The 26,663-nt window shown below is 37.0% G+C and overlaps 2 protein-coding genes across 10 annotated transcripts in view; both read left to right on the forward strand.

Annotated features, from left to right (window-relative positions):
• Positions 1-26,663, forward strand: part of LOC137240104 (uncharacterized) — a 1,657,600-nt gene that overhangs the window by 1,283,516 nt on the left and 347,421 nt on the right. For 2 of the 8 annotated variants that reach the window (XM_067766030.1, XM_067766028.1), the window contains exon 10: positions 26,353-26,505. The exons of the other annotated variants lie outside the window; for them this stretch is intronic. In XM_067766030.1, coding sequence (XP_067622131.1) covers positions 26,353-26,505 — 153 coding nt within the window. The remainder of the gene's footprint in view (positions 1-26,352; positions 26,506-26,663) is intronic. 8 annotated transcript variants of the gene reach the window in all.
• Positions 10,426-15,967, forward strand: LOC137240103 (uncharacterized). Of its 2 annotated transcripts, none has more exons than XM_067766024.1 (2): positions 10,426-12,104; positions 12,167-15,967. In XM_067766024.1, the coding sequence occupies exon 2, from the start codon at positions 14,405-14,407 to the stop codon at positions 15,965-15,967; it is 1,563 nt and encodes a 520-aa protein (XP_067622125.1). In that variant the 5' UTR covers positions 10,426-12,104; positions 12,167-14,404. The 2 variants fall into 2 exon arrangements, with proteins under 2 accessions (XP_067622125.1, XP_067622126.1); XM_067766025.1 differs by having other exon boundaries at positions 11,789-11,800; positions 11,858-15,967.

The following is a 26,663-nucleotide window of genomic DNA, read 5'->3' on the forward strand; positions in this document are numbered from 1 at the left end:
AAATTTCATTTCAATATCTAAAGCAACCAGAGGTGGTGCAAGTGTAGTATTCGAATCTGGTGGTAAACACGTTTACTTTATGAATGCAAATAATGTAATTAGCAAAGGTCAAATTGAGAGCGGCTTGTATCGTATGGACTTGAAACCAGAGGTGGCATCAGCTGCAAATGTTCTAACATCTGAGACTGCAATGTTATGGCATGAGAGATTGGGTCACGTGAACTTTAATACACTTCAAAAAAATGTGTGAGAGGAGTGGGGTAGATGGGCTGAATCTAACCGATATACAAACAACCAATGTATTTTGTGAAGGCTGCGCATACGGAAAACAGCACAGACAATCTTTTCCAAAAAGCGGTGCGAAACGTGTCCAAGTACCCGGAGAAGTTTTTCACATGGACCTATGTGGAAAGATGAGTATTCCATCGGCTGGTGGGTCCAATTATTTTCTTCATTTGAAAGATGACTACTCGCGTTATTGTTTTGTTTATTTTTTGAAAAATAAAACAGATGTTTATAAAAAACTTTCGCAGTTCTTGGTAGACGCTCGAGCAGACGGACATTCTGTACAGCGCATACGTTCAGATGGTGGTTTAGAGTTTTGTAATGAACACATTAATCAATTGCTCCTGAAAAACAGCATAAAACACGAAGTTACTACCCCAAGAGCGCCCGAACAAAATGGTTTTATTGAAAGGAAAAACAGAACCATAGTTGAAAGTGCAAAATCAATGCTTCACAGCAGGCAGCTACCTTTGCATTTATGGGCTGATGCTACACATACAGCAGTTTATTTAAAAAATAGAACAGCTTCGAGCGTTATTGGTTGGCGTACCCCATATGAATTGTGGTTTGGTGAGAAACCGTCAGTGACACATCTTCGGGTTTTTGGTGGTGACGTGTATGTTCACATACCGAAAGAACAGCGTACAAAATGGGAGAGAAATGCTTTTAAGGGTATTTTAGTTGGCTACAATGAAGAGAGCAAAGCATATAGAGTATATGATCCTGAGACCAGAAGGGTCCTAGTCCGGCGCGATGTTATTTTTAATGAAATACCTACAACAATCAACGAGGTATGTGAAAAGAAAATGGATGATAGTACAGTGTCAGAGGGAGTGGGCATAAAACCCACAGTATCATCCACATCACCTGAACGAAGAAACTCGCTAGAAAACGAAAAACAACAAATATTAATGAGAAGTCCATATAATACGATAAGTGTAACAAAGACTAAAAAGCAAACTGCTAACACATTGGTTGCTGAATTATGCATAGCATCTATAGAACCTTCATCATTATAAGAGGCTTTGTCAAGTGAAGACTGCGACAAATGGACTGAAGCAATCCAAAGAGAAATTCAATCTTTGAGAGCAAATAATACATGGATTTTGGTACCACGTACGAGTGATATGCACGTTATCACAAATCGTTGGGTTTTTAAGAAAAAGTTTAAAAGCAATGGAGAGATAGACAAGTTTAAGGCTCGATTAGTGGTAAGAGGATGCTCTCAAAAATATGGCGTCGACTATGAAGAGGTTTTTGCTCCCGTTGTCAGACATGCATCAGTAAGAATGGTTATAGCCGTTGCAGCAGCTCGTGGTTTGGATATGGTTCAATTCGACGTCAAAACTGCTTTTCTACATGGGAATTTAGACGAAGTCATATACATGGAAGAACCGTATGGTTTTGTCACAGATGATCGAGTTTGCTTATTAAAAAAGAGCTTGTATGGCCTCAAGCAAGCTTCAAGGCAATAGAACAAGTGCATTGCAAAGTTTTTACTGAAGTTTGGGTTTAATCAGTCACGGGTTGATCCATGTGTATTCATCTACCAAACCGAAAAGGACATCATGTTCCTATTACTCTACGTTGACGACGGGCTAATATGTGGCAGCGATAAAGAAATAATGGAGAAGTTGTTACATAACCTACATCTTGAGTTCGAGATAACATACAACGAGGCAGAGTTTTTTGTTGGCTTTCAAATTGAAGTGAATAAACACAATCATGTGTTGAAGTTGCATCAAAAGGTGTATGCAGAAAAGGTACTGGAACGTTTTAATCATATGCAATGTTGTCCTGTGTCAACACCAGCTGAAGTTGGAAGATATTTTTCAAAGGATGATGCAACTGAACAGAACCCTAAAATACCATACCGCGAAGCCATCGGGTCACTAATGTACTTAATGGTGTGTACCAGACCAGACATTGCTTACAGCGTGGGTGTGTTAAGCAGATATCTCGAGAGGCCTTCCGAAACGCATTGGCAAGGCGTAAAAAGAATTTTAAAATACTTGAAACGTACAGTAGACCATGGCATATGTTTTAATTTGTATTCTGAGCATTTGCAGTTGACGATGTATTCTGACGCTAATTGGGGGGTGACTTAGACACAAGGCGATCCATTTCCGGATGGGCTGCTTTCTTAAATGGTGGTCCAATTGCATGGAGCTCACGAAAACAAACAATCACTGCTACGTCAACTACAGAGGCCGAGTTCGTTTCGTTATGTGCAGCAGCAAAAGCGTCGAAGTGGCTTAGGGAGCTTATGTATGAGTGTGGGCATGAACAGCATCAGTATTCCGACAATCAACGTGCTATAACTTTGGTTAAAAGTCCCTCGTCGGCAAGGCGAACAGAACACATTGACATTCAATATTTGTATACATGCGACATGCAAGCTCAGGGCGAAATCGATGTTCAGTATATGGAAACAAAGGAACAACTAGCCGACATATTCACCAAGCCACTAAGCAAAGAAAAATTTCTTCATCTTGTCAATAAGTTTGTTCTATCCTAACATATGTTTAATTGTAAAAGCGAGAGGGAGTGTTGAGGTTTTCACTTTTAGAAATTAAATTGTATCTTACAATGTGGCAACTACATTTCGTTTCCTGTATGTCATAATTAAAAATATTGCGGATTCTGTAATTCTTCTTCCGTTTTTGTTATCTCTCTCTCTAAAAGATCTCGCTAAGGTGAACACGTTTCTTTTGATACGTCTTGTATATTTCATAAATTGTAATCAATACTCATCTATTAATTACTTGAATTAAATCATTTATCACATAGCATAAACTTTTGTCGTTATTACTTGGTCTGTTCTACGTTTTTATTTTGGGTGATCCTGAAAAATCTTCATTATATTAACAAACCCAAATATTGTATCGAATTGAAATTTTTCTTTATATATTTATTGTCGTTTTTCTTCATTGAATTGAGGTTTATATTATTCCATCTTTGAATTTTTTTTACATTGATTTATTTTTTTGTTTTAATTTTTTTATTTACAACAAGAAAAAAGGGGAAAGAAATCCCAAATATTGTATTGAATTGAATTTTTGTACGCATATTCCCTTTTTTTATTCTTTATCTTTTATTATTAAATCCAAGGATTTTTCCTTGTTAGTATTAAGTGAATTTGTTAATAAAATGATGTGAGTGAAATTAAATTTAACGGGCTAGTAGTTCTTTGAAATGGAAGGCTAAATACACCTTATTTTGGAGTGGGTGTTGTTCTCCAGGATAATGGTTGATTTCTAGGTGTTTGATCCATAGATTGACCGACGGACATGATCTGAAGCTGGGACTGACGGACTACTGTCGGTAATAGGGAATGCTACTTCAATTGTCGGAGCCCAGTAGCATTCAAAGGTAGTTCTCGGGTTGCGGACTAAAGGGGTGGGTCGGCTCCAACTGACAGAACTGTTTCCTCCCGCTATTATCTTTCCTTTTTCCTGTCCACAATCACAGGCATTAACCTTTTTTTTTGTCTGTGTAGCTGTGTGTGAGAATTTGCGGCAAGAACCACGACCAACGACGAGCTTAGCCCGGGCTTCCAGCATGCCTGGCCCGCCATGAATTCTCGCCAACGAACTGCGGTTACACAACAATTCATAGTAAAAAAAAATTTTTCAGATGCTATTTTAATTTAACATTTGGCGTTTTCGGCGAACACACTTCTCATCCTCCGCATTATTTCCTCCAACCTGATTGTGGGGTTTATTATGTCTTCTATTGTGGGTTCCCTTTCCATTCCTATTATTTTCCATAATTTCTTTAATCCTTCTAACTCCTTTTGTAGGTCCCTAGTGTGTAGGGTATTTTCGTACCACCAATGGAGGGGAAAGTCTGTGGAGTCCCTTTGCATTTTAACAGAGTGAAAACAATTTATAGAACATCTTATGGGATTTCTCCTCCGTGGTTATTTTATTCCTAACAACGGGATAATTGAAACTGTCGGAAGTTAACTGACTATTTTAAAAAAACGTCCTAAGCATTCCAATTTACGAACATAAATTATTGTTACGAATAAAAGCAAAACTAAGGGGAACTGCCATCTCTAAGCCGATGCTAAGCAGCGCCTTGCATACACATCCATAGATCAATCATTATGTATCTACATAATCGAATCAATCATTATGTCTACACATATGTAGGTACACGCAGCTGAGAGCAACGCACAAGCACATGCAGATATCTTATCTGAAATGCTCCTAAAGGTATGCAGTTGTGATTGGGGAAGTGGCGCTCACACATACAAGCGCATGGGGTATGAGAGAAGCTAAAAAATTATACATTTGTAGTTGTAGCTGAGAAATTTATAACTAACTAAATAAATTCTGGAAGCGCCTAGAAGATGCCACGAGGAAATCACAGAGTATAAAAGCATCAGCGGTAGAGGCGCTATGGGCAGTTTCAGTTAAGGACGCTATCTGTCGGGCAATAGTTTTGTTTCATTTAAGCTATCAGTCAGTTTGGTTATTAAGCCAACTAGTTGCAAAGTATAAGTGTTATTGTGAAGTACTTTAATAAAAATATAAAAATATAAGGGCCATTTTTCCATTATTCAATATTGGAGTTATTTATTCAACAGTTTAGTGATTCGAACTTAGCAAAAGGGCAAATAAGAGGATCTGCAGTAAATTCGTTATATTATTTTACTAATTCTCTTTTTTTTTTTGGCTGAACAAATTAATTTTTAATATTTTAACATTATAAATTTCAAGTATTCTCTTAATTTTTAATTAACATTCCTGATTAAAAAAAAAAAAATTGCCTAAGCAAAAATAAAATTTTTGCTAATGGGTAAGCGTCCCTAAGGCCGCTCAATTTATTCTAAAAATGTATATACATAACATACGTAAAACTCATTGCCAATCCTGTTGCTAGTCGTGCTGCTCATCTGGTCCTGCTGATTTGCTATTGTTGGTCTCCGGCCGTCAGTCAGATATTATATTTATTCCACCCTTTTTTATGCGTGGTAATTGCGGTTTGCTGATTGCCATGAAGTATGCACTTTGTTCTAGTATATTATCTTCTTTTGCCTTTGTTCGTTTTAAAATTCAAATCGGTTGCCTTCAAGTTGACGTGGATCTTTGGTCTTCCATATCGCTCTGGTGTGCTTTCAAAATTGTTTGGTGACTCAAATTTTGTGGCAGGATCTTTGAGATCTTCTTCGATATATTTTGCTTCAGACTGTCAGGATTTATGTTAATGAAATCCTTTTGGCATTGCTTGATCAGCAATTTTGCCTTAAATGTTGAACTGGCAGGATCTTCCTCCAGCTAATCCTGCTTTACGACAGGTTGTTCTGACCATCTAGATCTTTAGCAGTTTTGACAATTTTGATCTAGACTGGCAGGATCGCCATGGACAAATGATTTATGATGATGGCAGGATCGCCATGTACAATGTATACTTTTAGATTTTAAAAGAAAATGGTTTTTGTTGGCGCTAATGTTCAGCGCCGAAATCAGATTCATAAATCTTTTTTATTGAATAAATTCTTTCCTATTTATACAAAAGTTCTTAATCTATACATATATACATTCTTACATTAATAATTACATACTAGAGGTGCATGACTCAATAGTGGGGAATGCTTTGTTAGGGAATTATTATATTGACTTACATATTGTCAATATGATTCCTACTTGAGCAATTTGGGTATGACGCATTAATGCATTAGGTGACTTGGTGAACGCGAATGAACTTATGGTAGTTACCTGGGTCAATGAACGTATGTTTGTAATGTTAAGCGTGTTTGAAGTGAGGTGAATTCCACGCGATACTACAACACATACGTAGGCTCATAAGTACAGGCGAAGCACTTACCGCTTATTGGAATTGGAAGTTGACAAACTGTAAATTATATTTAAAAAAATAGGAAAATGAATTATTAAAGTTATAGTCAATTATTAATCGACAACGGCGGTGTTTTTTCTTGGTGCGAATTTAAGGCGACAGGCAATATTATAAAGTTTAATTTGTGCTCCCCTAAGATTAATATACTTTTCGTATTCACCTAGTAAATATAGTTTTCTTACTAAAAAATCTTAATAAATTTTCATGGTGCCCGAAGCAGGGACATAGTGCAAATTAAACTAAAAAAAAATTTAAATACACTATTAAAATTGTGACAAATGCAAGTGAGTGCTTAATTAAAAAACCAATAATAATTTGGTTTTGCTGGCCAATAGCCTAGTTTTTAAACAAAGCGCAATAGCGTTAAATTAAAAACGTGCGTACAAACAAATACTTAAACAAAACAATTAAATAAATAAATATTTTTATGATAACGATATCAAAAAACAACAAATACTGAAATAATTTATTTGAACAATTAATTGCCTGTCGCGATTGTGTGTGCAAAAACAAAATACATAGGTACATAAATCGATAGTGCAGTGCAGTGGCTGAAAACAAACAAAAAAACTTAAAATTTTAAAAAGTTTAAAAGAGTTTTTAAAACCATTAAATACTTACCTTGATAATTAAATTTAAAATATTGGTTAAAATTACTTACCTGTATTAAAAATATTTATATCAACCTAAAGATTAAAATACATCAAAAACTGTAAAGAGTGTAAAAAAATTAAAAATACATACACACAAAAAATATTTAAACATGATATTCAGTTTAGAAGTGTTTCAAAATAAAGCAAATAGCCAAGAATTTACCTGTGTAACCAGCCCGCAAAATAATTGTAGTGCCAGTGTGAAAAACCTGAAAAGATACAAAAAATTGATTTTATTAAGAGGTACTTAGCCACAAGTGCGTTACTATATCTAGTTAAACGGGCAAAAAGAAGTTCTATACTTACCACCAAAAAGCGCTAAGTGAAAAAAAGGGTTTATTGAAAGGCTATTTGCACAATAAACTGTGCTGCACACACACATACGAAAATACTGCTGCTGATATCCATTGCCGCCTGTGCCCGATACCCCTCCTGATCAAATATTTGGCCACTTAAGGATTTCTGGACAGGAATGAAGTGCAGCTGTATACTCTGCAAAAGGGAAGTCGAAGCTGGAAACGAACCAGTCCATAAAGTACAGGTATTGAGTGCGAACAATTAAAAGCTGTTGATGTTGTTGGTTTTGCTAAAATTCCTGCAAAGATCACCCAACAAGCTTTAATTTTTGGCATCTCTTGTATTCACTTTGAAATTAAATTGTTTATAAACAAATTTCGTGAAACAAGATTTCGGGATTGTTTAGTGAAAAACTACCTTGTGCAATTTGCGACAAGGCTCCAATTACCATTCTGTCAAATATTTTTCGAAAGCTATACAGCTTTAAGTGTTTGGTTAAATCGTTGACCATTATTCTGATCACGGTTAGGCCCTTAAAACTTTCGACATCGCGTCTAGTTCAGCGATTTTTTTTCGTTTCCGTAATGCCGCGTTGAAACGCGCGTCCAAACTATAAATTTGTACAAAGTTACTGTACATAGCGAATCAAGATGAGTAAAAGTGAGAATCAGCTAGGCCAGGTGGAAGACGCTACTTCCTTAAAAAGACGGCGATTTTAAAATGAAGCATAGCTCGAATTAAAACGGGAATTCATAATCAGTCACTCTCATCAGATCCGTCGGAAGTTGAGTGTCGACTCGAAATGCTGAATAGTTACAGCGAAAAGCTTCTAGCGCGTCAGTCCGAAATAGAAGAGATCGATGAAGATGATAATTGTTTGAACCAAGGCGATGTTAAAATCGACATTGCCAGAGAGCAACAAAACAAAAGCTTCTGACACCTCCTTCACAGCGCCTCACAGCTCAAGACTTCCGAAAATGTCGCTGCCCAAGTTTCGAGGCAATATTCGGAGTTTAAAAATTTTATGAGTTTGTTTGAGAGCCTCGTTCATAATAACCCAGTGCTTTCAGTCATTGAAAAATTCACACATTTAGTTTCGTGCTTGTCTGGTGAAGCTTTAGGAACGGTGAAGGCCTTCCAAATGACGGAAGAAAAGTATCCGAAGGCGCTGGCAAGCCTGAAAAAGGTATATGACAATAAATGTCTTATATTTTCGAAATTGTTTGAACTTCCGAAAATCCAAAAGCCATCGTCGCTTTCGCTGCGGTCCATGATCGACACCGTATCAGCTGTCTATGACTCCCTGTTGTCTTTGGGTGATGATAAAAATATTTCCAATGCGATGTTGATACATTCAGTAATGTCGTAGGTTGATCCCACGACGCGGTCTAAATGGGAGGAGAAACTTGACTACGAAAAGCTTCCGCTGTGGAGTGAGTGCGAAGCGGCTCTCAATAAGAGATACCAGCACCTATCGTCTGAAGAAGCGTCGACATCGTCAAAGTCTCACGACACCCAAAGGAAAACCAACAAGAGTGCTGAAAAGCCAAAGTCATCCCTTGTGGCTGCGAAAGCTAAGCCAACTACTTGTTTCCACTGCAACTCCAAGGACCACTTCTTAACAGACTGCCCTAAATTAAAAATTCTCTCTCTTCAGCAGAGATTCGATTTCGCGAAATCGGTCCCATTGTGCATAAATCGCTTGCGCAAGGGACATACGGTTTCTAAATGCCAACTAGAACGGTGTCGAGTGTGTAACCGGTCACATCACACCGTGTTACACCAATACCCGATATCGTTCGAAACAACACCACAATCTTCGACCTCACAAGCTATGCACGCAGTGAGAGTGCCTGATCGCGTTATGTTAGCGATAGCAGTGGTCAAGGTGAAAACTTGCTCCGGTGATTATGTGTCAGCTCGTGCGTTACTTGTCTCAGGGTCACAAGTAAATTTCATGACTGAAGAGCTGGAACAAAGGCTGCGAATTCGGCGAGAGAAGGTAACATTAAATGTTATCAGGATTGGTAATGCATCCCAAAATTTCGGTACAAGGTTATTGCATTCATAAATCCCGAGTTAACAATTTCGAGTTCCTCGCAGATTTTTGGGTAATGGGAGCGATTTCGGCAAATCACCCAGATCGGGCTGTTAACACTACCGGTTGGAAAATTCCAGCTAATACTGAATTAGCCGATCCTGGGTTCCATAAATCCTCAAAATTCGATCTTTTGTTGGGAGCCGAAACATTTTTCGATCTTTTGTTGGTTGGTCAGATTAAAACGGACCCAAGGTTTCCGACGCTTCAAAAAACACTTTTCGGTTGGATTATTTCAGGCAAATACGTCTCCCACCAAAGCGAACACTCCGAAGTTAGCAGTGCGTTATGCAAAACAGAAGATGATTCCAAAGCAATTGATGAAGTTGTCCAAAGATTCTGGGCAATGGAATAAATCCCTTCGGAATCACAGGCTACTCAGTTTACTGCCGAACAAATGAAATACGAAGACTACTTCGTTAAGACTACTCAAGTCTCACCGTCGGGACGGCTTCAAGTAAGACAGCCGTTCAAAACTGACCTAAATGCGTTGGGTCAGTCATTTGAAACCGCAGCTCGGCGGTTTCAAGCGCTGGAGAGACGTACGTTGAAAGATCCAGAACTTCGTCAAATGTATCTGGACTTCATGGAAGAGTACTTGGCATTGGGCCACATGAGCCCCACTGATAACAAAATCCCGAGTGAAGCCCACTATTTCATTCCGCATCAGTGTGTCTTAAGACCACAAAGTACGTCGACGAAACTCCGCGTTGTTTTCGATGCGTCGAGTCAGACGTCAACACAAATTGCGTTGAATAACATTTTGATGGTTCAAGAAGAACTTTTTTCGACGCTACTTCGCTTTCGAATGCATAAGTATGCTTTTACGGCGGGCACCACTAAGATGTATCGCCGAGTTCTCGTAAATGAAAAAGATAGAAATTTTCAATTAATAGTTTGGAGAAAGCTTCCATCCGAGCCTCTGCAAATTTTTCGTTTAAACACCGTTACCTATGGCACTGCGTCAGCTCCATTTCTCGCAACACGGTGTTTGCAGATGCTAAGTGATATGAATGCATAAAAATATCCACTCGGTGCCAAGGTAATATGTACCGATTTCTACGTTGATGATCTGTTAACCGGATCTGAAGATTTTGAATCCCTTGACAGAATTCGCTGTGAGGTAACTGGCGTCTTATGGTCGGCAGGATTCCAGCTAGCTAAGTGGTTCTCCAACCACCCAAGTTTTTTCGATAGTCAGAGTCTGGAAAAATCATTAAGTTTCAACGACTCAGACTCCACTAAAACGCTGGGGATCCACTGGTCGCCAAAAGACGACTTATTTCGGTTTAGATGGGATGATACATTTAATGAGTTACGAGCTAAAAACGAAATATTTTATCGGTATCTGCCCGACTCTTTGATCCTTCTGGTTTGCTGGCCCCACTAGTGATCTCAGCTAAAATCTTATTGCAAGAGCTGTGGATTAAGAAACTAGATTGGGATGAGTCTATTCCGTTGTATCTCAACAGCAGCTGGCAGAATTTTAAAGCGAATTTGTTGCAGTTGCTGTCAATCAGCATTCCTCGTTTTTTTTATACTGAGTCGAGTGCTAATTGTCAAATGCATGGCTTCGCCGACGCCTCAAGAAGGGCGTATGGTTGTTGTATTTACATTCGAAGCCAATTCGCTAGCGACGTTAAATGCATTCTGCCAAAATCCAGGGTTGCTCCGCTGAAGACTAAGTGTCTTCCTCGTTTAGAGCTCCTGGCCTCGCATCTTTTGGCCAAGTGATGGTCCCGCATTGCGCCAATGTTGAATCGACCTATTGACAGCATAACATTCTGGACAGACTCCGAAATAGTTTTGCATTGGATAAAAACACATCCATCAACGTTGCAAACTTTCGTTGCAAATAGAGTGTCCGAGATTCAAGAGTTGACTCAAAGTGCTTCGTGGCGGCATATGCCAACTAAACAAATCCTGCGGATCAAGTATCTCGGGGTTGTAGCGTGGATGAAATACAGAACTTCATATGGTTTTGTGGCCCACAGTTCCTCTTAGAAGACCCCGCAAGTTGGCCAATATATACCCATTTCGAATTAACGTCTGAAGAACAAGCACTGGAAAAGAAAAAAATGCCAGTGCCTTAGTAGCAGTAAGTGACGACCGTAATCCACTCGTAGCTGTGACTGAAAAATATTCTTCACACAATAAATTATTACGAGTTTTTGCCTATGTTCTGCGATGGGTCTTAAAGGCGAGATCGATCCACCAAGTATGATCCAACACCATCGGCACAAGAGTTGCAATTAAGCCTCTTAAAAATTTTTCAAATAGTCCAAGGTGATGAATATAGCCAAGAAATAACAAAATTTGTGATGGCTGACGGAGAACTCATTATGAAAAAAAAAAAAAAAAAAAAACCCAGCAAAAATTGATTAACTTAGTACCTTGCCTTGATAACATATCTTGTACAATCATTTTGTTTATGTACCTAAAATTAATCTCACCACGAACAGCAGTCGTAAGGTATCTTAATCATTTGATTTTTTTTTTCGCTATACAACACTGGCTTGAATACCAAAATCGACCTTTTTCATTTGTCACGATCATTTCTTCCGCCATTTCATTTTGAGAGCGGTAGTGAACCACATGTTTGGTAATAAATTAAAAAGTGACTATATATATGCTTTTGTCTATATATATAATTTTAAAGAATAAGAAATCGAAGAATTTTACCGGAATCCTGTTGTGTGTATATCGAGATCTATCAGCTATGTAAAATTTAATTTCGTCGTAACAGAGAAACTTTAATCCCTGAATACCAAGGTGAGTGGAGCACATTTGGCCCACGTGCCTGAGGCATCCGCTGGAGGACTGCGCGTTCTTGCGACCATAACGCGGCACTGACCTCAATATAATTTACATTATTTCATGAAAAGTGAACAAATTGTTATTTACGGGTAAGCCCACTTAAATTAGGTTAAATGATCGAACAATTTCATTTAGTACTCATTCCTATTAGAACGCTTCCCAAGGCTACTCAGAATCATCCAAGGGAAACACTGAGCACGCCCAGAATAACTAAATTCAGCTAGGAAGATTGTTGGAGTGACACGTGGGGTTTACATAACTCGAGAGAAGCCATAAGCTGCCGGTGAACACAACTTGTCAGCGCATCCAAACTTCGTTTTTTTTTCCGAGCTAAAGTGTGGTTTGGTTTTTAAAAATCTTTGAAAGAAAAAAGGGGGAATCCTAAACATCAGTTTGTTAGGGATTCGTTCACTAATTTTTGCATATCCCCATTTTCCTACATATATTTTTTTTCCTGTATGAATTGATAAATTGTAAACTCTTGGGTCAAACCTAATTAACTTTTGATAAGAACAATAATTGATATGAAGTAACAAAAAAAAAAAAAAAAAAAGAAAGAAAAAAAAAATCAAGAACTTTAATATATAAACTTATACGCATTCACATATGTGTATATATGTATGAATATATGGTATTTACTCAGTTAAAACTTGCCATTATAATTAATTTTCTGCTTTTTGTGTTTTTTGTTTTAAATCTCTTTAAAATCAAAAAGACGAAAAGAAACCAAAAAAATAATTGATCAAAAGAATAGCATTTTTTTTTACGCTCGCAAAACAACTCTAAGTAATTAGTTTATAAGATGGTGGCATATTTTCATTTCGGTATCCACAACACTTCCTGCTGTTTGCGCAAACATCGTTGGAACACCCTTTAAAATAATGTGAGTAAAAATTTATCATTGATACTTCTAATTTAGCTTAACTACACACATATATACATATTTACATATCTTAATATTAAGTTTATAAAAATGAATGTCTAGTAGCAAAGAGGAATCTTCTTATTAGCGATGTTGTTGTACTTTGCTAAATTCGCTCATTCATAATGTTTCATACATACATATATGCCTATTTTGGGTTCACTATAGTTTTTCTTGTTACTGCAATTGTTCATTGATAATGCTTTTTGCGAAAGTTGTTTTTTTTTTCGATTGTAAAGGCAATACTCGTAATACCTTTGCTTTTGTTTTGCTCTAGAGAGATGTATTTTTGATCATTCATAAATGATTGCAAGTGTCAAAGAAATGAACATAAACTCTCTCCTTGTATTATATATTTGACAATAATGAATAAAGTATAATGCAATTTTAATACTCTTGTAAGCGTTATGTAGTGGGTGGTTTATCTTGGTTGGGTATGGGAGAGCTTCACGTTAACTCTCAATACATTGGAAGGGAAGGGAGCGAGAGCAGATATGGAGGAAAAACACCAGCTTATCCTCTGCTCTTAGCTAACATAGGTACATACATATGATGGATTACGTATATATTATTTCCTCCCACAGTATTAATGTAGATTTGTCGATCCGTGGAAGATCGCCAGAGAGTCCGGTTATGCTTACATTTTTTTTTTGTCTGCCGTTTTCTTTGTCTCACAAGTCCGTCCGTATCATACTGTGAAATATTCTAGTCATATGTCCGTTCGAGTAAATACACTAGAGAACAGGTGCGCAACCTCATATTTAATCCGGAGCTAGATCCCTTGTATGGGTTTCGTTCCGTCTAATTGGTTTACAGTGCATGATTATAATTTTATGTATATGTACCATAGCTAGGGTGCAAAGAGCAAGAACCCCGACATTCCCGAACTGGCTAAGCCTGGAAAATGCAAGCATGCACGCCCGCTCCAAGCTCCCCAGCCTGTGTATTGGTCCATGACATAAAAATGGCGCCCAACAACGTGGGGCCCGAGACATCTGTTTACGAGCCTCTAAAATTTAGCTTTCTACAGGATAATTTGCAAGCGATGGAATTAGTTTGGATGCGATGGGTCGTCCATCTAACCAGCTTGACTAAATTATTTATGTCTTCTATAAATACTCTTATGCATCTAGTTATTTGGAATAGATCTTATTAAATTTGTAGTAGTTTCTACCAGTAGCTTATCATAAATTGTTTATAGTAAGTATGCTTTATGCTTTTCGTAATCCTCAAGCGTTTCATGTTAATGCAGAGATACGAAATAATAAAGGATTATTATATCCGGTTTGCACCATTTCTAAACCAGTCCGTTCAGTATGCGTAATCAATGCAGGTATGATACTATCTATGTTATATTTAACCATCCACTCACGTACACTTACAGGAGTTAGTAAAGTTTATTGTTTATATAAAGTTTTTTTTTGAATTAAAAAAAAAAAAAAAAAAAAAAAAAAAACAGAAAGGAAAATGTCCGTACGACATAGCGAAGAGAATTTGGCAAATCTTGCTACCCCTGGAAACATATGTTCCATCTGCAATGAGGAAACTACCAATTTCAATTTTGTAGCGACGCCATGTATGCACGGCTTCCATAGGTCATGTCTTACAATTTGGTTGACTGAAAATGAATCGTGTCCTTTATGTAGGAGAACAGTCGATTCGCAGTCATTGAGAAGTTTCACGGAACAAGATATCAGGCCGGTTATCGACGAAGCTCCTTCACAGGGTGCTGTTCGTAGAGGTCCTGTTACTCGATTACAAGCTTTTAATTATAATACCCTAAATAGATCAAACCCAGAGGAGATGCATTCTCCAGCTAATAATCGTCGCGGGCGAAACAATCGGCAATATAGAAATGAAAATCGCCAAGCTAGTTTAGATTTAGGGCGCATTCAACAAATGATTGAAGATACGACATTACGTCATCGAGTCAATATGACACGCGAAATATCAGAAGCTGTAAGCCAATTAGTATCTCAGTCTATAGAAACACGCTTACAAAACCTTAGTCTTACCAATGAAAGGAGTAGGCAAGATACCATTGAACCACAAAATTTACCGAACTTAGATACTGTAACAGATAGGAGACGTTCTGGCGCAGAGCCAGCCCCTAATTCTCTAGATTTAAGAAACCCAAATATTTCAAACGTTAGTATTAATAACGGCGTTAATAGAGACGGTCGAAACTTATCACCGGAAGCTATATCTAAAATTATAATAAATTGGAAATTAACTTTTGACGGTTCTTTAGAGAACGTTTCGGTAGACGAATTTATCTACCGAATCAACGCATTGACTGTGACGTCTTTGAGAGGAAATTTCGATGCGCTTTGTCAGAATGCCCATATTCTTTTCGAGGGAAAGGCCAAGAACTGGTATTGGAGATATCACCATTCAGTGCGCTCCCTTGATTGGTTTAATTTATGTGATGCATTAAAAAGTAATTTTAAAGACGTCCGTACCGATTACGACATTAAGGAAAGAATAAGAAATCGGAAACAAAAGCAGGGAGAGTCGTTTGAACAATTTTTCGAAGCATTGATGACATTGAGTGATAGCTTAAAAGTGGCAATGTCTGAACAAGAATTAGTTGAGACTTTAATTCGTAACATACTTCCAGATATTCGTTTGGAGCTACTCCATTTGGACATAACTTCAATTTCGGCCCTACGACGAGCTTGTAGACGGCGGGAAAACTTTTTCGAAACGGTGAAAAACAGCTTTGCTCGACCCCAGTTACCACAAAAGCGACAATTGGCTGAAGTAGAGCAAACAGATCAGGCTGTGAGTACCGACTTTACAGTAGTTCAAGCAGCAGAGAACTTGGACGCATTAGAGAAGAAGTGCTGGAACTGTGATGCACCTGGTCACGATTACAAACAATGTGTTAAACCAAGACGAGTTTTCTGCTACGGCTGTGGATTGCTGGCATACTTCTTACCGACTTGTCCCAACTGCAATGGCCAGGGAAACAAGCAAAGGGGTGTCTACAACCACTCCAGCAGACACCCCAATCCAACTTCCGAATAAAACAAAAGCCAAATGTACTCACTACTACTGATAACCATGAAGCGAATTTAAAAATACACCCTTTTCGTCCTTTACATTTACGTTTACAAGAATATAATGCTAAGCGTGAAGAAATTTTTTCTCAACCGCGTTCAGCACTTAGAGCCAAGTCTTATTGGAAAAAAATAAAATCCCAGCGCGAAAACTTATCCGCCACATCGATGGGTAAGCCAGGTGACATACGACCATATGCTGCCATAGAGTTATTAGGAGAGAAAGTCTTGGGTTTATTAGATTCAGGAGCGTCGATAAGTTGCTTAGGAGGAAAATGGGCTAAAAACGTACTCGAACAAAATCTGAAAATTAAGAAATTAGACACAAATCTTTGCACAGCTGACGGTGCAAAGCAATCTGTTGTTGGTATTGTTACATTGGATGTCGTTTATCAAGATAAAACTTTTGCAATTGATTTTTACATAGCTCCATCCTTAAGCCAGGACATATATTTGGGGATAAATTTTTGGAAAACGTTTGAGATTGCTCCACACTTAGTGAGTGATTTGAATTTATTCGAATCAGATGAAAATCTACATATATTATCTAGCATTCAAAAGGAAAAACTTGGCGCAGCAGTTCGGTGCTTTCCATCTTTTGAAGAGAAAGGTCTTGGTAGGACAACTCTCATAGAGCATGTTATAGATGTTGGTCAAGTTAAACCAATTAAGCAACGCCATTATCCGATATCCCCAGCAATTGAAAAATTGATGGGTGAGGAGATTGATCGTATGATAGCTTTAGATGTCATTGAAGAATCGAACAGCCCCTGGTCATCTCCAATCGTTTTAGTGCGAAAACCTGGGAAAATACGTCTTTGTTTAGACAGTCGTAAAGTCAATTCGGTAACTGTGAAAGACGCCTATCCCTTACCACACATTGAGGGCATATTAAGTAGGCTACCTCGTGCAGAGTTCATTTCAAGTTTAGATTTGAAAGATGCATTTTGGCAAATTCCATTAGGGATTGAATCTCGCGAAAAAAACGGCATTTACCATACCGAACAGGCCACTTTATCAGTTCAAGGTGATGCCTTTCGGGTTGTGTAATGCACCCCAAACCATGTGCCGTTTAATGGACAAAGTAATTCCTTACAATCTTAAAGAACGTGTGTTTGTCTATCTTGACGACCTTCTGCTAGTCTCTGAAAACTTTGAATCGCATATACAACTGTTACAAGAAGTAGCCTTCCATATTAGGAAGGCTGGATTAACCATTAATATATCCAAAAGCAAATTTTGCCTTAAGCAGGTTCGGTATTTAGGTTATATTGTAGGCAATGGAAGTCTGAAAACAGATCCAGACAAGGTCTCTGCAATAAGCGAATTTCCTTCACCTAAATCCGTAAGACAGCTCCGTCGCTTTCTAGGAATGGCAGGTTGGTACAGGCGATTTATTGCCAACTTTGCGACTGTAACTCATCCTTTGACAGAACTACTAAAGAAAGGTCGCGAGTTTGAATGGACTAAAGAAGCACAAGAGTCTTTTGAGCTCCTAAAGCGTTGTCTAACGTCAGCACCTATATTGGCAACTCCCGACTTTCGAAAACCGTTCACAATACAGTGTGACGCCAGTCATAGTGGTATAGGCGCAATACTCGCTCAAGAGAACGATTGTGGTGAAGAAATTCCTATAGCTTACATGAGCCAGAAACTAAACAAGGCACAGCGTAATTATTCGGTGACGGAAAAAGAGTGCCTTGCCGCTGTTCTAGCTGTAAAAAAATTTAGACCGTACATTGAAGGACAAGCATTTAAAATCATTACTGACCACGCCAGCCTCCGATGGTTAATGAGACAGAAGGATCTCAGCGGTCGTTTGGCTCGATGGGCATTGAAGCTGCAAGCGTTCGTATTCACCATCGAACATCGAAAAGGCTCCGCCAATGTGGTACCGGATGCTTTGTCTCGTGTTTCAAATGACAACATTGATCAATTAACCTTTTCTTACGAAAATGTACCAGATATTAACTTACAATCATCGGAATTTGACAGTACGGAATATAATGATCTTAGAGAAAAAGTTAAAACTGACCTAGACCGACCTGATTTTAAGGTTTTAGACAAGTACTTATACCATCGTACAGAATTTTATAGTGGGGACATTGAACAACAAGATTTGGCATGGAAACTCGTGGTGCCAGAAGGGTTACGTCTTCAAGTGCTATCGAATGCTCACGATGTTGACACAGCTGCTCATGGTGGAGTGGCGAAAACCGTTGAAAGAATCAGAAGATACTTTTATTGGCCAGGCCTGTATCGTCAGGTTAGAGATTATGTATCAAGGTGTGACATTTGTAAAACAACTAAACACACCACCAAGATAATCAGACCACCGATGGGAACTTTTATACCAACCGAACGAATTTTTCAAAGACTGTATATGGACCTCATTGGACCGTTTCCCAGATCTAAGAACGGCCATATCGGCATATTGATCGTGCTGGACCATTTGTCGAAGTTTACTTTCTTGTGCCCTCTAAAAAAGTTTACCACCTCCCCGATAATTAGCTTCCTGAAGCAACAAGTTTTTGATACATTTGGGGTTCCTGAATTCGTAGTTAGTGACAACGGTAGTCAGTTTCGCTCAAAAGAGTTTAAAGGTTTCCTTAACAGGTGTGGAGTGAAACATATATTCACAGCAATTTATTCCCCGCAGAGTAACAGTTCAGAACGAGTAAATCGTTCAGTGAATGCTGCACTTCGAGCATATATAAAGAATGACCAGCGTGAATGGGATTTACACCTAAGTAGCATAAACTGTGCACTTAGAAACTCCGTACATCAGACGTTAAGTCAAACACCCTATTTTGTTGTATTCGGCCAACACATGGTGACTCACGGAGACCACTACAAGTTGCTTCGAAATATTGGCATGGTAGACGAAGGGAAAATAGAGGCTGCAGTCGACAGACACGATAAATTGGCTATAATGAAAGTACTTGTACGCGAAAACATCCAAAAAGCATATGAAACGAACTCGAGGAGATATAATTTGCGTTCACGGCCTACATTTTTCGAGATAGGTCAGGAAGTTTATCGGAACAATTTTACCCAGAGTGATGCTTCTAAGAAATTCAGTGGCAAGTTAGCGAAGACATTTTTAAAAGCACGAGTTCGTGAAAAAGTTGGGAAGTCATGCTATGTCCTAGAAGATATGTCAGGGAAACTACTAGGTAAATTCCATGCGAAAGATATACAAGCATCGAACTGACGAAGAAATTAAAACAATGCTTTTGTAGCAATTTTTTTTCTTCAGCTTTTAATAATAATGTGGGTACATAGTCTTAAAACCTGTGTTGTGATGGCTGACGGAGAACTCATTATGAAAAAAAAAAAAAAAAAAAAAAACCCAGCAAAAATTGATTAACTTAGTACCTTGCCTTGATAACATATCTTGTACAATCATTTTGTTTATGTACCTAAAATTAATCTCACCACGAACAGCAGTCGTAAGGTATCTTAATCATTTGATTTTTTTTTTTCGCTATACAACACTAGCTTGAATACCAAAATCGACCTTTTTCATTTGTCACGATCATTTCTTCCGCCATTTCATTTTGAGAGCGGTAGTGAACCACATGTTTGGTAATAAATTAAAAAGTGACTATATATATGCTTTTGTCTATATATATAATTTTAAAGAATAAGAAATCGAAGAATTTTACCGGAATCCTGTTGTGTGTATATCGAGATCTATCAGCTATGTAAAATTTAATTTCGTCGTAACAGAGAAACTTTAATCCCTGAATACCAAGGTGAGTGGAGCACATTTGGCCCACGTGCCTGAGGCATCCGCTGGAGGACTGCGCGTTCTTGCGACCATAACGCGGCACTGACCTCAATATAATTTACATTATTTCATGAAAAGTGAACAAATTGTTATTTACGGGTAAGCCCACTTAAATTAGGTTAAATGATCGAACAATTTCATTTAGTACTCATTCCTATTAGAACGCTCCCCAAGGCTACTCAGAATCATCCAAGGGAAACACTGAGCACGCCCAGAATAACTAAATTCAGCTAGGAAGATTGTTGGAGTGACACGTGGGGTTTACATAACTCGAGAGAAGCCATAAGCTGCCGGTGAACACAACTTGTCAGCGCATCCAAACTTCGTTTTTTTTTTCCGAGCTAAAGTGTGGTTTGGTTTTTAAAAATCTTTGAAAGAAAAAAGGGGGAATCCTAAACATCAGTTTGTTAGGGATTCGTTCACTAATTTTTGCATATCCCCATTTTCCTACATATATTTTTTTTCCTGTATGAATTGATAAATTGTAAACTCTTGGGTCAAACCTAATTAACTTTTGATAAGAACAATAATTGATATGAAGTAACAAAAAAAAAAAAAAAAAAAGAAAGAAAAAAAAAATCAAGAACTTTAATATATAAACTTATACGCATTCACATATGTGTATATATGTATGAATATATGGTATTTACTCAGTTAAAACTTGCCATTATAATTAATTTTCTGCTTTTTGTGTTTTTTGTTTTAAATCTCTTTAAAATCAAAAAGACGAAAAGAAACCAAAAAAATAATTGATCAAAAGAATAGCATTTTTTTTTACGCTCGCAAAACAACTCTAAGTAATTAGTTTATAAGATGGTGGCATATTTTCATTTCGGTATCCACAACACTTCCTGCTGTTTGCGCAAACATCGTTGGAACACCCTTTAAAATAATGTGAGTAAAAATTTATCATTGATACTTCTAATTTAGCTTAACTACACACATATATACATATTTACATATCTTAATATTAAGTTTATAAAAATGAATGTCTAGTAGCAAAGAGGAATCTTCTTATTAGCGATGTTGTTGTACTTTGCTAAATTCGCTCATTCATAATGTTTCATACATACATATATGCCTATTTTGGGTTCACTATAGTTTTTCTTGTTACTGCAATTGTTCATTGATAATGCTTTTTGCGAAAGTTGTTTTTTTTTTTCGATTGTAAAGGCAATACTCGTAATACCTTTGCTTTTGTTTTGCTCTAGAGAGATGTATTTTTGATCATTCATAAATGATTGCAAATGTCAAAGAAATGAACATAAACTCTCTCCTTGTATTATATATTTGACAATAATGAATAAAGTATAATGCAATTTTAATACTCTTGTAAGCGTTATGTAGTGGGTGGTTTATCTTGGTTGGGTATGGGAGAGCTTCACGTTAACTCTCAATACATTGGAAGGGAAGGGAGCGAGAGCAGATATGGAGGAAAAACACCAGCTTATCCTCTGCTCTTAGCTAACATAGGTACATACATATGATGGATTACGTATATATTATTTCCTCCCACAGTATTAATGTAGATTTGTCGATCCGTGGAAGATCGCCAGAGAGTCCGGTTATGCTTACATTTTTTTTTGTCTGCCGTTTTCTTTGTCTCACAAGTCCGTCCGTATCATACTGTGAAATATTCTAGTCATATGTCCGTTCGAGTAAATACACTAGAGAACAGGTGCGCAACCTCATATTTAATCCGGAGCTAGATCCCTTGTATGGGTTTCGTTCCGTCTAATTGGTTTACAGTGCATGATTATAATTTTATGTATATGTACCATAGCTAGGGTGCAAAGAGCAAGAACCCCGACATTCCCGAACTGGCTAAGCCTGGAAAATGCAAGCATGCACGCCCGCTCCAAGCTCCCCAGCCTGTGTATTGGTCCATGACAAATTGTCAAAAACCTTCCACTACCGTCGAGCTTGCAAAAGTTGAATCCATTTTTGCATGAGTATTCAGAAAAGTCCTTGTTGAAATTGTTACTAGTAGGCGGTCGTTTATTAAATGCGGCTGTCCCTTGCGATGACAAATTTCCTCTATTATTGAGTAAAAATTCGCAGTTCGTAAATTCGTATATACGGTTACTACAATTGCGCAACCACCATGCAGGCGCGAAAGCATTGGTTGCAATTTTACGTGAAAAAATTTGGTTAGTTAATGCGCGAGAAGTATGTAGTCGAACCGTGCGAAACTGCATACATTGCTTTCATTATAAGCCAAAATTAAAAAGCCAAATTATGGGAAATTTACCAGCCGACAGACTACGTGCTTTGCGACCCTTTATGGTTTGTGGGGTCGATTTTTTCAGTCCAATTTACGTCACACAAAAGATACGGGGTCGCCCCCCGGTAAAAATGTACATTGCGGTCTTTGTGTGTTTTATCTCAAAAGCTGTCCATTTAGAACTTGTATCTGATTTAAGCGCTGACAAATTTATTCTTGCCCTTAAAAGGTTCTTTGGACGCCGGGGAATACCAGTGACGATTCACTGTGACAACGCGACGAATTTCGTAGGAGCCGATCGCAAGCTCAAGGAACTGAGGGAAGCATTTCTGAGTCAGAAGGAGGAGGTAACCCAATACGCCGCGGACGAAGGGTTCAAATTCACCTTTATAGTTCCCAGGGCTCCCCACTTCGGCGGGTTATGGGAGCCCGCAGTGAAGTCGGCGAAGCACCTGCGCGTACGAGTCGTAGGCAACGCGAGTCTCACCGCCGAAGAAATAGAAACGCTGCTCGTCGAGGTAGAGACCGTGCTCATCTCGCGCTCAATCGCTCCACTCAGGCAGGATCCGAGCGACGGCGAGGCTCTAACTCCGGCGCACCTGTAAATCGGCTGCCGCCTCAGGGAAATGCCAGGGGAAACAGAACTCCCAGAACCCAGCACGCGCTACTCCGACAGATGGCAACATGTTTGCTCAATCAAGCGTCGGTTTTGGCAAACGTGGCCCAAGAGCTACCTCCTGAGTTTGCAGCAGCGCAACAAGTGGCAGCACCCACGGCCCAACGTAGAGATAGGAGAGCTCGTCGTCGTTCACGAAGACAACGCCCCGCCCCAGCAATGGATTCTGCGTGGCTTGTCCACGCTCTCTTGAACATATACACACATACGTAGGCTCATAGGTACAGGCGAAGAACTTACCGCTTATTGGATTTGGAAGTTGACAAACTATAAATTAGATTTAAGAAAATATTATAAAAAGGGGAAAATGAATTATTAAAGTTACAGTCAATTAGTAATCGACAACGGCGGTGTTTTTTCTTGGTGCGAATTTAAGGCGACAGGCAATATTATAAAGTTTAATTTGTGCTCCCCAAAAATTAATATACTTTTCGTATTCATCTAGTAAATATAAAGTTTTCTTACTAAAAAATCTTAGTAAATTTTCAATGAGTGTAGTAAAACATGCACATGTGTGTATACTTACCGAAGAATATGTTTAGATCAATGCCCATATACCATGTGCCCTATATGTTGCATGTATATATTCGCCTCGATAAGCGCTTACGATTTACTATTGCATCCTAAAATGTACTTGTATGTAGAAATTATCCCGTGCATGCAGCAAACGAGAATTTTTCTTTTAACAAAGCGGAAAAATAATCAAAAAAAATTAAAAAAAAAAATCAAAAATAATCGAAAAAATCAAAAATAATCAAAAGTAATCATTGTGAGGGGGGGGGGGGGGGCATACTTCAACAAAATTCAGTCTATCCTAGTTTTACAAAAATGTGTTATTCGTAAAATATTTAATGTAAATTGACTGCATCCCTCAAGAGAGCTTTTTAGAGGTCTAGAGATTCTTCCAATAAGGGACCTTTATTAAATAAGAGACCTTTTAAAAATCTTTTTCATTAGGTGTGGTTATCTGCATTGTATGAGGTCGGAAACTTATAACCTTAGGATAAACTTTCATCCTACAGTTAATGTACCTCCTTCCAGAACCACACATTGAAAAAAGTTGTATACAATTGTATCCAGGAAACCCTCCGAAATTTCTGCCATGAGGATTATTCTACAATTTACAAAATGTGTGAAATCCTTTCTTCTGAGTTTCTCACATAATGAAATCGAAGTTTTGCTACGGCCTATTCAATAAGCAGCTTAATAACAGAGACCAAAAGAAAATAATAATAGTAACTTTCTTTACTTCATTTTATATACCTGCACCATTATTTCTTCTTTCGCTTACTTTTAGCTTTTCCAATAGTGGCATCTTGTAATTAGGCTAAAAATCATACGTAGGTTTTAAAAAAATTATAACTTAACTTCAGTATTTAGCAGTCACCTCACTGCACTAATGCACTTATGTTTTAATATTTTTGATAGATATGACATTTGTCACTATGTAAGCTTAACATAAAAAATTTCTTATCTTTTTCTTATACCTACATGATCTCATACACATATTATGCACACATTATACTTCATAATGTTAAACTTTTTTATTTTTATTTTGCTTTGTAACTTTGCTACATAGGTATATAGATAGGTATAAGAAAAATGCTCAATAAAAAATGAAAATGAAATGAATTATTGGTATATTTCCCTTTCCTTCTCTGTACTTCTGCTATTACTTTCTTTCTTTCTTTCTGTTTAATTAATTACACCTAAGAATCTAAATTGTATAACACGTGACTGGCACTTTAAGATAATTTTGTTTTAAATTGTTGTGCCAGGATAAACATTCATATGTTAATAAATAAATAAATATGATTACCCTTTAAATGATTATCATTGATAAAATCTAATAACTGCTTTCTTAATAAATTTAAAACTATTGTCATTAGAGAAAAGTTCAGTTACTTTTAATTTTATTATATTATATTTATCTTCTTCAATCTCAGAATATATTCCAATTTCCCATTTTAGTAATTCTCTTCTAAATAAATCATTTAAATCATTTATTAAATCTTCCTTGGCAATGTAAACTATTTTGTATTTTTTGTAAAGTAATTCACTTTCGTTTATTTTTCACTATTTTTGAGTATTCTAATCTGAATTCGTATTATGTTAATAATCGAATCCGTTGTAATAAAATTATTACTTAAGTCTTCTTGAAAACAATGAATACTACTCAAAGAACTATGATTTATTGAAACTCTACTTTAAAAATCCGCTACTACATTTTTCTTCCCTTTAATATACTCAATACTGCAATTCGTCAAATAAAATTTTCCACCTAATAATGCGCGAGTTGGGGTCTTTTAGAGAAAATAACCACTTTAAAGGCTGATGATCTGTCTGTATAAGATATTTTGACCATAGTACTTTACCGACCAAACTATAGCTAGCAATTCTTTTTCTATAGTCGAGCAATTCTTCTCATGTCCATTTAATGTCCTACTGGCATAACTCACTGGTTTCCTTCTTGGCTTAACACTGCACCGATAGCTAAATTACTAGCATCAGTAGTCAAAATGAATTTCTTATTAAAAATAGGATAACAAAGTAAAGGCGGGTTAATTAGAATATTCCTCAATTTCTCGAAAGCATCTATATACGACTGATCTTTAGCATTTATCTTGGAATTTTTTTTTTTTCAAATTATAATAGGACTTGCTATAAAAGAATAGTTTTTTTTTATGAACTTCCAGTAATATCCGGTTAAACCAAGAAAGGATTTTATTTCTTTCACAGTCTCTGGTAGTTTTATCTTTTGAATTGTCGTATTTTTTTCCGGATTTGGCTTAATACTTTCAATTGTAATTATATGCCCAATAAAATTCGTCTTTTTAGATAAAAATGTACATTTATCGACTTGTACCTTAAGATTAAATTCATTAAATTTTGAGAAAAATTTTTGTAAGCTTTCACTATGCTCAGTTAATGACGTTGACAAAAAAAAACAAGTATATCGTCCATATATATTGCACAAATTTTATTGATAAAATCAGCCAAAACAAAATTTAACTTTCGCTGAAAAGTAGCATGCCCATTTTTAAGACCGAGAGGCATTCTAACAATCAAGCTAGATCAAGCGAAGAAAAATACTGGGCTTTACCCAATTTATCAAATAATGACTCAATATTTGAAATTTATCATCCACTAAAGTCAATAACTAATCGCCATTTTTGTTTCTTAGAGTTATCGGATTTTTTTTTAACTATCCACAAGCGACTTACTATTTCGAATAATATTTTGTTTTCACATGTCATCTATTTGCGACTCAATTTCCTTTTCCAAAAATTGAGGATGCCTTTAATTTTTACAATATATTGGCTTAGATGATGTTGTTATGATTTTGTGTTTAACACAATTAATGGTCGTCAAATTCTGACCATCTATATAAAATAGAATTTTTTTTAACAAAACAAAAAAAAAAAAATAAATCAGCAATGTACTTCTTTGCTTAAATCTTTTGGTTCTGAAATTTCAAATTTTTCCAAATAATTAACCTCTTCATATTTAATATTAAAGCCATTATCAAAGAATTTAATGTCATTATTATTTACTGTCAATTTATTGTTTTGAAAATCTATAATCACTTCAATTTGTCCTAAAATATTTATACCACTAATGCAGTCAAAAGTTTTATTCCAAAATTTTATTATATTCTAGACATTGTTGCGAAGGTTACGCTGGCAACCCATCGCATATTGCTATTTCGTAATTTTCTACCTCGCTAATTGCAAACATCAAATCAGTTGCAATTTTCATGCTCACAAATTTCTGATTGTCCAAAAACACACAGGCGCTGTGGTAAAACAAAATGTAAGATACGTACGAATAAATCACATATTGTTATATTTATTAACTGAAATTAATAAAGATTTTAGCTCACTGAATTCATGATACTGAGACTCGAATATTGTTTTCTTAACTGGCCGCCAGCTGTTGAGACAACATTCTAAAATATTTTTGGTTTAGGA

The sequence above is a fragment of the Eurosta solidaginis genome, chromosome 2, assembly GCF_040869045.1.
Source record: "Eurosta solidaginis isolate ZX-2024a chromosome 2, ASM4086904v1, whole genome shotgun sequence".
Lineage (NCBI taxonomy): Eukaryota > Metazoa > Arthropoda > Insecta > Diptera > Tephritidae > Eurosta > Eurosta solidaginis.